The 12067-nt window shown below is 32.3% G+C and overlaps 1 protein-coding gene across 1 annotated transcript; it reads left to right on the top strand.

Annotated features, from left to right (window-relative positions):
* The first annotated feature begins 1170 nt into the window (after positions 1-1170).
* Positions 1171-11835, top strand: LOC123908016 (putative 3,4-dihydroxy-2-butanone kinase). Its single transcript, XM_045958517.1, has 20 exons — positions 1171-1513; positions 3478-3551; positions 3647-3713; positions 3916-4028; positions 4121-4168; positions 4718-4789; positions 4870-4959; positions 5158-5331; positions 6160-6243; positions 7589-7644; positions 8215-8345; positions 8473-8565; positions 8748-8812; positions 9525-9668; positions 9771-9811; positions 10080-10163; positions 10262-10335; positions 10448-10560; positions 10640-10735; positions 11412-11835. The coding sequence occupies exons 1-20, from the start codon at positions 1477-1479 to the stop codon at positions 11535-11537; spliced, it is 1782 nt and encodes a 593-aa protein (XP_045814473.1). The 5' UTR covers positions 1171-1476; the 3' UTR covers positions 11538-11835.
* The last annotated feature ends 232 nt before the right edge of the window (positions 11836-12067 follow it).

Here is a 12067-nt window from a genome sequence, read left to right as displayed (position 1 = left end):
TTTGGTCCTTATCTTATTTATTTATAAAAAATGAAGGACCAAAGTGTTACAAATAAAAAAAGATAAAGGACCAAACTGTTACAAAAAAAGGGACTAAAGTGTTACAAATAAAAAAAATAAAGGACTAAAGTGTTACAAATAAAAGATCAAGGACCAAAGTGTTACAAAAAAAAGATAAAGGATCAAAGTGTTACAAAAAAATAAGATAAAGGACCTGTAATGTAATTTTGCCTAAAATAAATTAAAACTTTCTATGTTTATTTTGTAACAAGTTGGAAAGATTGTCATATTTTTTATATCGTGATAAACCGCAAAAACCGAACCAAACCTTACCGCATTGGTTTAATTTTGTTTGGATGACTTTTTAAAAACCAACCGAACCAAACCGAATTACATGTATTTTTATCTCGCAGTTAGGATGACTTTTATGCGCAAAATCGAACCAAACTGCAACGCGAGCTCCCCTAGCTACATCATGATGGAACGATCTTAAAAGGTTATCATTTTGCTTAAAAAAAAAGTCACCATTTTATAGATAAAAAACATATCTCACTCGAGGAAAATGCTAAACAGTGCCCGCGAGGCACTGTTTAAGAATGCAAATATAGTAATATGATATTGAAACTCGTGCAGTCAACTCTCAAAAGTCTAAAAAGTACTATCATTTTCTCCGGGACACTGTTTAAGAATGCAAATATAATAATATGACATTGAAACTTGTACAGTCAACTCTCAAAAGTCTAAAAAAATATCATTTTTAATTCAAATCTTTCTTTTTTTAGATTTGCTTAACCAGTGCTCCGAGGGCACCGGTTACATCACCCTTAACTCAATATTTTTCTAAGAGATCTAAGAGAAGAACAATTTCATATATTAAATCTTTAAATAATCATTAAATAAGTGTTCAAATTGAAGTTTCTTACAATAATTAAATATCCATAGTTTTTTTTTGGTATTCAAATATCCATAGTTTAATTACGAAGTATAGTACTACTTAGTTACTTAAAAAAAAAGTGTACAAATTCAAATTGAATTTTCTTACAATAAATTAAATCTCCATAATTTTTTTTTTGAATTTTTTCCATAGTTTAATTACTACTTATTATTTTAAAAAATAAATAAAGTAGTACTACTAAAGACAAGAGAAAACGTTTTTTATTGAACGAGCGTGAGTATCGGGAGATTGAAGTTTGGATAAACCAAAAACATTTTATAATTCATTTCCAAAATTTTATTTATTATTTTCCTTGCTGGAACAAGCAAAAACTCTCAACTCCCTCGCTTTCCTTCTTCTCTCTGTGTCTCTATATAAATACCATCACACCCACACCTTCACCAAACCAACGAAGTAACAACAACTCTTCTTCTCTCTCACTCTTTCTCTCTCTCTCTTCACTGTTTCATGCAAAACCGTTTCTAGGGTTTTCGTTTTCACCATTCTTTCAAATTTTCAATTCATCGATAATCTCATCAACGATGGCATTGGCTAAGAAACTCATCAACGATCCGAACGGTGTGGTTTCTCACTTCATTTCTCGTTAATCTCTGTTCGATTTCTTAGTATTGATGAAATTTATGTTGAAATTGATAGTTATTTTGATTGTTATAGTTAGTTGAGAATTGATGTGTTCTGAAGATTTTGTTGACTTTGATTTGTTTTTGATATGTTCGAATTTGAATTGTTTTAGCATTTGGATTCCACTTAAGAATTGTATTGAACTTGAATTCACGGTAATCGTTGCTTGTTAGATGCGATTCACCTGTTATCTGATCTTCTTTGACGGTTAGAGTTGAAAATTGTAATGCTCTGAGTAATTTTGAAGTTATTCGGTTCGGAATCGTGTTCTGAACGTTTTGTTGACTTTAATTTTTGATTAATTTTGATGTGCTTGAATTTGAATTGTTTTAGCATTTGGATTGCATTGAATCATATTGAACTTTAAATAATGGAAATAGTTGCTTGTAGTCGTGTTTTTGGATGCGATTCACCGTAGATTGACGGTTACAGTTGAATATTGTAATGCTCTGAGCATTTTTGCAGTAGTTTGGTTCGGAATCGTGTTAAGAACATTTTGTTGACTTTGATTTATTTTAATATGTTCAAATTTGAATTGTTTTAGCATTTGGATTTCACTGAATCATATTGAACTGGAAATGATGGAAATCGTTGCTTGTATTTGTACTATTCGATGCAATTTTCCTGCTATCTGGTCTTCTTTGATGGTTACAATTGAAAAATAATGTGCTCGGACATTTTTGTAGACGTTTGGTTCAGATTCGTGTTCTAGTTTTGTATTTGATTTGATTTTTCTTCATTTTGAACATGAATTGTTTTAGCATTTCTATTGAACTTCAAATGATGCAAATTGTTGCTTGTATTTATATTACTTGATGCAATTCACCTGTAAATTGATACTTCTTTGTCGGTTACATTTGAAAATTGATGTGTTCTGAACATTTTTGCAGTCCTTTGGTTCAGAATCGTGCTTGGAACATTTTGTTGACTTTAATTTTTGATTTATCTTAATATGCTTGAATTTGAATTGTTTTAGTATTCATATTTCTCTGGATCCTATTGAACTACAAATGACAGAAGCCGCTGCTTGTGTATTATTCAATGCAATTCATCTGCAATCTGCTCTTTTTTGACGGTTACGGTTGACAATCAGATTGCTATGAACTTTTTTGCAATCGTTCCGTTTGGAATTGTGTTTATGTCTTGTAACTGTTTTGGTTCTATTCATTTTATTGACTTTAATTTTTTATTTTATTTTAATTTGTTCTAACCTGAATTGTTTTAGCACTCATTTCTGGCTGAATCATACTGAAAGCTTCTTGTATTCGTATTATTTGATGGAATTCACCTGTAATGTCGGTCTACTTTAACTGTTACCTTTAAGTATTGCTGTACTCTAACCTACTTGGGTTGGTCTGGTGGTATTAGCTTGGGACTTGGGAGTGTGCTCCTCCTTAAGGTCTCAGGTTCAGTTCTCTCTGGTGCCAATTTGGGTGGGCTAATTTAGCTGCTTCAATAAAAAGTATTGCTGTACTCTGAATATTTTGGATCAATGTTGTTCTGTTCAGAATCTTGTCCGTGTTTCGTAATTGCTTCAGTTCAGTTAATTTTCTTGACATCTTTTTCTTTTTTAATTTTTACTATATATTTGAACCTGAAATGCTCTGACATTCCTCTTTGAGTTACGGAAATCACTGCTGACATTCTTAATATTCTGTTTCGAAACACTGTTTTAGTGTGAAGATAACATTCAATTTGAGAAGATGATGGCGATTGTCTTTTAGTTTTATATCGAGGATTATTTCTGTATTTCTTTACGGGAGTAAAAATTCTGTTATTTTTTATTCACCACTTTTGCAATGTAATACTTATTAGACCAAATACAAAAAATGATAAAAATGAAGCAATGGTTATCTTATTGGAAGTTGAATAATTTATTTTTTTCTTTAATCTGATTGCAGATGTTGAGACTCAATTCATTGATGGTCTTATGGAGACATACCCCTCACTGCAGTATTTAGATGGCTATCCTCATGTATGATTACATATATATGATAAAAATGTGATTATGACTCTATGAGCGTTCTTGAGAAGATTTTAATTTTATATTTTTATGCTGCTTGAATGTAGGTGAAGGTTGTTTTTCGTGCAGATGTTTATCCCGGTCCACCATATGATAAAGTTGCAGTCATATCAGGTGAGTGATCATCCATTGATATCGTCATATTACTTTTCTGTTCTTTATTAGGAGTTGTATTGTCACGACCCCCTGGTTACAAGGGAATGGATATGATAGTTAACTGTGTAAAACATATCTTAGGGTGATTTCACATCTTTATTTATTCTATAATTACTTGGGTTTCAATTAGTGAGTGGTAATTCTGCATTTCATGCTGCAGGGGGTGGAAGTGGCCACGAACCTGCTCATGCTGGATTTGTGGGAGAAGGAATGCTGACGGCAGCCATATGTGGCGATGTCTTTGCTAGTCCAACTGTTGATGCTATTCTTGCTGTATGCTTCTTACCATTGGAATTCTAATTATTATAGACAAACCAATCCCTTTCATGATTCTGATGCACCTATATAATATTATTCAAATTTAGGGGATACGAACTGTAACTGGTCCAATGGGATGTCTTCTTATTATAAAGGTATTATTCGTTTTTCCTTAACACTTTTCCATTCCAAGTAAAATTCACATTTTCAGTTTGCTAGAATTTTTGTTAGCTAGGAGTTCAATCAAATCCCTCAAAACCATGTGGATCCCACATAATTTTTTTTTGGAAACAAAAAAGTTTGCGAGTTGGCCCCTTGAGGCTCACCAGGTTTTTTTCTTCTTGGTATGACCTATATGATTTTCAACCAATAGGAGGGAGTGTGTCAGAGAATGTGTTGGTTGCATTTTTGTTAGTACATTATTAACTGTCCTATCACTTGAAATTATTGTCTGCCCTAATGAAGACAATAAGTAGTGAAAAGAATTAGAAGTTTTCTTTATTAAAATAGTATTTGACATTATGTACCCCATATTGAATAATTGATATTGAATCAGCATTTAGCTGTGATTATATATTGAGAGTGGGTTTTGCACAAGTTAGTCCAGTTTATGAAGAGCTATTAGGATTTTGTTTTTTTGTTTTTTTTTTTTTTTTTTTTTTTTCTTTTCTGGATTCATAATGTTTGAATTTGGGTGTTGATAGAACTATACTGGCGATCGTTTGAACTTTGGTTTGGCTGCTGAGCAAGCAAAATCTGAAGGTTATAAAGTAGAGGTATGTTAGTTGGCAATTTTTTTCTCTTTCTAATTAAGATGATTAGTTTGTAGGTGTGATAAGAACTTTTCACTGTGTAGAGTGTGATTGTCGAGGATGATTGTGCTATACCTCCACCTCTAGAGATGGCTGGAAGAAGAGGATTGGCAGGGACTATTCTGGTTCATAAGGTTCATCCACAAAGCCACTACTGTTCTTTCTCATTTTGCTTGGTCCTTCTGTATATGAGCACGCTTTAAACTACTCCATTTCATGTTATAATATCAGTCTTTCTTGAAATTAGCATTTTAAATATCTATGTCAACATATTTTACAATAGTTTCAAGTTGTTATACATGCTTAATATACTTCTGTTTTGGGTGACGCAGGTTGCAGGAGCTGCTGCAGCTGCTGGTCTTTCTCTTGCTGAAGTTGCTGCGGAAGCAAGATATGCATCTGAAAATGTGGGGACTATGGGTGTTGCTTTAAAAGCGTGCACACTTCCTGGTAGGGTTTTAACAGATCGTTTGGGGGCATCGAAAATGGAACTGGGTCTTGGAATTGTAAGTTTCCTTTAGTTAGACACCTCAACTTTAAAAATATAAACCATAAAACTCCAAAGTTTTTCCGGTAATGCAAAAATTATGGCCTGATCCCGTCCCTTTTTAATAGTTCTCTCAGAAAGCTGTCAAATTATTTTTTGTCTCAAATAAACAATTTCAAATATGCAATAAGTTTTGTAATCTGAAATAAGTTCTTTCTGTTATTTTTCTTGTGGTTTTGTAGCTAACAAGCCACGGCTATCGATTCTATTCACCCTTAGTACTTCTCTTTCTTAATACATTATTCTTTAAAAAATTTTTGCAGGAGTTATTTGATATTTATAGGTTGAATAATTGAATTATACTATAAGTACTTGTAGTTTCTTTGAATTTTCAATTAGATCCTTTAAGATTTAAAAGTTTTTAATGGAGTCCTCATACTTATAAATTTTTAAATAGATCCCTAACCACTAACTCATTGGTTTTTATGAAATTTAGTGTATACTGTATAAATTTATTTGAAAGCTCGGAAGCCATACATACACAAAGGCAATAATTCTGTTTTTCAGTTGATCATTATATTTTATTATAAACTCCGAATAGGTCCATATATAATTTAACAAAAAGTTAATGATTTTATCAATAATGACTTATTTAAAAAAATTAAAACCACAAGGATTCCATTAAAAGCATTTAAATTTTAGGGACTTAAAAATTTAATAAACTACCAGGACCTATAGAGGAATTTAACCATATTTATATATTTATATTCTGATTGAGGTTTGTCTTCTCTGCTTTTTTTCATCCAAATTTCAATTTTTGGTGATAACAAATGCTACCTTTTTACAGCATGGGGAACCTGGTCCACAGGTGACTGATATACAGCCTGTAGAAGCGGTGGTTTCTCATCTTCTGAAGCAAATATTGTCCAAGGTATGCCACAATATTGTATCTGTATGGAAAGCTCTTGGTAAGGGTATACTAATTATTGGTGTTCTTGAAACATGGGGCAACTGCAACCTCATCAAATAATAAAAGAAATTACTGATGTTTTGTTTTGTGATGAATGGACTTTGTTGACAGTACTAAGATATATATATATATATATATATATATATATATATATATATATATATATATATATATATTTTATTTTATTTTTTTTAATATAAGCTTGGTGTACTATTAATTAAGTTGTTTTTCACTCTTTTTTCCTCCTCTCTCTATTTGCCACAGATTTTTTTTATTCTACTATTTTTCCTGATAAGAACTTGTCCCTATGTGTCTATATTTATCTTATTGTCTGGGATTACATACACAAGCATCTTGGAAAAAGCTGGTCTGTTTTTCTTTTATTTTTTTATTTAATTGGGATGAATATTTTGGTGTTTAGACTTTAGTTTATTGTCAGATTTGTGTTAAAATACGGCTAAATACTAATAAAATAGTTTTAATACAATCCATTTTGTCTGCTTTTCAACCGATGGAATGTAAAGTTTGTTATGTGTTCCATATTCCACCATAAATTATCCAAACTAAGAAAGTTTTTTTCATTCTTTGTTCCATTTTACTTTGCACTATTCTGCTCTGTTTATTTTGAAATATTCAAATTTACCCTTAGATAATAGAGTGATTGAATGAATTTTTATTGTCACATAAGTACCTATTAACCTCAGTTAGAGTGATTGATTGAATGACCAATTAAAATCGGAAAATATGCAAATGGTAATGCCCTCCACAACTTAATATTAGACATGGAAATTCTCTTAGGTACATAAAGATTCTACATCTTCTTAAAAAGGGTGAGTCCGTATGTGCATAGTTTATTTGGCCCAAAATTTGCATTTACTTGTCAACACCTTAATTGAACCTCTTTCACTGTTTCTGTATTCCCGAATGCAGTGCAGTTATCATTCTTGTGAGTTGTAATATTTTTCTCCCTTAGATAATAGAGTGATTGAATGAATTTTTATTGTCACATAAGTACCTATTAACCTCAGTTAGATTGATTGATTGACTAACCATTAAAATCGGAAAATATGCAAATGGTAACACCCTCCACAACTTAATATTAGACATGGAAATTCTCTTAGGTACATAAAGATTCTATATCTTCTTAAAAAGGGTGAGTCCGTATGTGCATAGTTTATTTGGCCCAAAATTTGCATTTACTTGTCAACACATTAATCGAACCTCTTTCACTGTTTCTGTATTCCCGAATGCAGTGCAGTTATCATTCTTGTGAGTTGTAATATTTTTCTTTTGCAAATTTTTGCAGGAAACAAACTATCTCCCAATACCTAAGGGTGAAAGAGTGGTCCTCATGGTCAATGGGTTGGTTCCCAAATATAATCCTTGCTTGAGAACTTAAGTTATTTTTAGAGCTTTTTACATTAAAATGTGTATTATTATTGGGACATGAGCACCATTTCATATAAACATTCATGCCTCCTATAAGAGTTAAATAAAGATAAATATCCTATTTATATTTATATATTTATTTAACTCTTATACCTCCGAGTGCAGTGAGTTGGATAAATATCCTCATTGCAGAACATTGGGTAAAGATAACTTCAACCTTGTCTGCATCAATAAGTTGCATTAAAAAAAATTGTCTTATTTGATTATTTAAATATATTATTGAAAATTTATTGACTATTTTTAAAGAAGGGTTTTTAATCTCTCTTCTTAAAACTTCTATAATGTGCTGTGAATTCTTTTTTAAATTTAAAAAAAATGATTTTTTTAGCATACATGTTAATTTTAAAGTGATTTCTAAACTCGATGAATGTCATGATTGGAAAAATGATTTCTTTCATTCATTGATGTTTTGGGATTGCTTTTGAGCATAAAAAATTCCTTTAAGGAGATAGTTTATTTATCTACAAGATTCTTCAAATGCAGGTTAGGTGGAACTCCCTTGATGGAACTAATGATTGCAGCAGGAAAAGCAGTTCCTCAATTGATGGTGGAGCATGGATTGGCTGTTGATAGAGTATATACAGGATCATTCATGACTTCTCTTGACATGGAAGGTTTGCTGCTATATATAATGTCAAGGCAATGAATGTTAATTTGTGTTCCATTTAGTAGTTTGATATGGATGCATTTGTCAAACCAGGGACTGTAACACAGTTTTGATTATATGTCATTTTTCCTTAGGTTTATCAATTTCTATCATGAGGGCTGATCCATCTATTCTTCAACGATTGGATGCTGAAACCAAAGCTCCTTATTGGCCTGTTGGAGTTAGTGGTCTGTAATTTATTGTAATTGTTGTCATCAATCATTTTTATTACATGGAGAGTTTACTATCTCTTGTTCTTAATAACATGGCTCTTTACCTCTTTAACATATTCGTTCAACTGCGATGTTGATGATAGCTAAATAATTAATTACTCATTCGTTGTGCTTTTGAAATTGTTCTTTCTTTCAAGGTGACCGTCCACCTGCAAAAATTCCCGCTCCAATTCCACGATCTTCATCAACAAAGATAGTTGAGGTATATCCATGAAAATTGTGCCATTTATCTTCTATGATATGAAACAATTGTAATATAAGAATCTGGTCAAGGACAAATCATGTTTAATAACAACCCTAAGAAGATGTTCATGTGAATTGTTAATCAAATTGTGGGCATCATCTGACTTGGTTACCCAGTAGTTTTTCTGTTTTAGTTTTCATATCTGCTGACCAGCATATGATTTTTTTTTTTAATGTTTGAGACTAAACTTTGTTATATCTCTGTGGTTAGCTGTAATTTGACATCTTTGTTGGTTTAACAATTTATTTCACTATAAATTTACACATACCTAGCAATAATCCCGTGTCTATACTGTCGGAGTTAAATTTACATTTACATAATAGGACACTTCTAGGGCAAACATGTTGAGAACTAATATGATAATAATTATAGTTCATGTGTGTTTAATATCATCATTATGTCCAACAAATCTGTTTGCAGTTACCTTTTGGTTCACAGAAAAGTGTTTGCAACAAATTGTATGTTCAGCTTTTCATGATATTTGATGCAACAGTTTAACTTCAACCATTTGAAGTCCTTTCCCTCCTACCACCAATTTATGTACCTTGCTAGAAGGCCACATATAGAAGGGAAATAAATCATATTTTTTGTCAGAAGCCCCCCTGCCCTCCCTCTCACTTATGTACTGATATAATTTGTGAAATCTGGTTCCATATTTGCTTCATGTAAGCCACAGAGTCAGCCTCTAAAACTAACTGAGCAAGGACGACTTCTTGAGCTAGCCATTGTAGCTGCTGCAAATGCACTTATACAGCTCAAAGACACTCTAAACGAATGGGACTCTAAAGTTGGTGATGGTGACTGTGGTTCAACTGTGAGTCCTATCCTCAAAATTGTCTTCTTATTTATTATATAATTTAATATGTAATTGTTGATGTATCATTCATGTTACTTGTATCTGGTTTATCGTCTATAGATGTATAAAGGTGCAACAGCAGTTCTTGAGGACATGAAAAAGTAAGTTTGTTCTATATTCTGCTTAGCATTAAAAAGATATATTCTTGGGTTACTTGCTTCAATATAATAATGAATGATTGGTGCTATTATGTCAAGTTGATGCATAACCAGTTATTACCTCTTGTATTGGATTATGGTATATATTAGGATAAGTTGTTATTTTTTAATTATGTACCCTTGAGAAACTGCAAAGGTGGGTGCAGCAATAGCATTGTTAATTTGAATTTGAATTTGAATTTGTTAACCTGAAGTACTGTTGCTTTTACAGTTACCCTCTGAATGATGCTGCAGAAACTGTTGGTGAAATTGGATCAACAATTGGAAAATCAATGGGAGGAACAAGTGGGATCATGTATTATTCCTTTGCTTTTTTTTCATACTTGAATTATTTATGCTGTCTGATTATTGTCAATTTCTCACCAGTTTTTTTTCGCCTTCTTTTTCTTTCAGATATTCAATTTTATGTAAGGCAGCATGTGCACAGCTGAAAACATGCTCCCATTCTGCTATCACATCAAAACAATGTAATATATTTTCCAAATCCAGCAAAATCTTATCAGAATGTTACATTTATTTTTCTTTTGTTTTATCTCGTTTTGGTTGGACCGTCCATCCCTTATGATTCTTTTGATTCAGGGGCTGAGGCACTTGCGGCGGCCATTGCTGCTGTTACTAAATATGGGGGAGCTAAGGCTGGTTACAGAACATTGTTAGATGCCCTCATCCCGGCATTGTCATCACTTGAAGAGGTTCTGACAATAGCTGTTCATTTGCTTCGTTAGTCCCATGACGTAATTTACTATTACTTACTATGCCTTGGTTTTACAGAGACTAAATTCTGGTGATGATCCTGTCACTGCTTTTCTTACCTCATCTGGAGCTGCACTTGATGGAGCTGACTCAACCAAGACAATGCGAGCAAAGGTGATATTTATTATTGTTTCTTTGTTATGAGATGGAATTTTTCTCGTGTTTTCTCCCTTATGAATAAGCGTTTGAATTTAATCCACTATTTAATTTTTCACACTATCACTGAATAAAGTTCAAAATGATCCTCTTATAAGGTAATTCTCACTGCATTTATAGTGAGCAAAAAAATAATCCTATAATTAGTATGCAGGGTTTTGATCTTATTCGAACACTTCTCTGATTCACATAGAAGGTAGATTTTTATAGGAACATTTTTGTGCCCCTAAAATTGTTTTTAAATATGTTTGTTGTATATTCTCTGTTTTGTTTTGGTTCAAGATTATAAATATTGAATTTTTATTTTCCAGAAAAAATGGGGAGTAAGGGATGTTGAATTGGCTCAATGAGATGTTGTGATCTCCTTAGTGAATTTTTATATGAAATTTTTTTTTTCTCGATGGCCAGGATTTAGATCCAAGGCTGCATCGTTGAATTTGTCCGTCTTTTTCTTTTTCCCTCTGGATGTGTGAAACTTTTCCTGTGCAGTTGGATCCTATCAGAAGGTCATTATGATTAATCATTAACCAAAGCAGTTATAAAACAACACTAACAATTCATGATATTTATCTGAAATATGCAACGGTTATTCCATTAGACATTATTAGTCGATCTGACAAGGAAGTTTATGCAGGCTGGGCGTACACTTTACGTGTCTCAAGAGATCCAGTCATCAGTTCCTGATCCGGGTGCTTATGCCACAGCGTCATGGTACAGTGCTGCAGCCCAAGCCATCAAGGATAAATACAAGAATAAATAGTCTTCAAGGAAAAATGCAAGAGTAAATAAACATACATAGCCGTTAACGAAATCTCCTGTCTGTGCGGATTTAGCCAAGTTTTGTTCCCGATTTTGTATCATTGGGCTCTCCGCTTATGTCTTTTATTCATAACGCTGAGAGAGCGATTGCTAATCACTTCTGTATACACCCAATTTTAAAGCCGATGGGATGTAAATTTGATGATAACTCAATTACTTCAATTGACAATAATACCCTGCTCAATTTGATATTAGGATTGTAATTCTCAATTTCTCATGGTTAGTTTTTTCATTTTCAACAGTATGGGCAAGTAGTTTTTTCATTTTCATCAGTTCAATTTCTCATGGTTAGTTTTTTTTGCATGCTTGATAGAGTTATCAATAAAGGTTCAGTTAAGAGGATTATTACACAGATTTAAACTATAACTAGTTTCAGTTAGTTGAAGTTACTCTACTAAGAGGAGGTTTCTGAAAAAAAAATGAGCTTAAGTTATGTGTTTAGTTTTGTCATAACAAAAATTGATTTTGATT

Source organism: Trifolium pratense, linkage group LG2, assembly GCF_020283565.1.
Source record: "Trifolium pratense cultivar HEN17-A07 linkage group LG2, ARS_RC_1.1, whole genome shotgun sequence".
In the NCBI taxonomy this organism is placed as follows: Eukaryota; Viridiplantae; Streptophyta; class Magnoliopsida; order Fabales; family Fabaceae; genus Trifolium; species Trifolium pratense.
This window is presented reverse-complemented; position numbering and strand designations above follow the sequence as displayed.

Excerpts from the sequence above, each read along its gene's own strand:
- LOC123908016 (XM_045958517.1), top strand. The coding sequence starts at position 1,477 with ATGGCATTGGCTAAGAAACTCATCAACGATCCGAACG. Across the intron at positions 9,669-9,770 it reads ATGGTGACTGTGGTTCAACT|ATGTATAAAGGTGCAACAGC; the intron begins GTGAGTCCTATC and ends TATCGTCTATAG. Across the intron at positions 10,561-10,639 it reads CATTGTCATCACTTGAAGAG|AGACTAAATTCTGGTGATGA; the intron begins GTTCTGACAATA and ends TTGGTTTTACAG.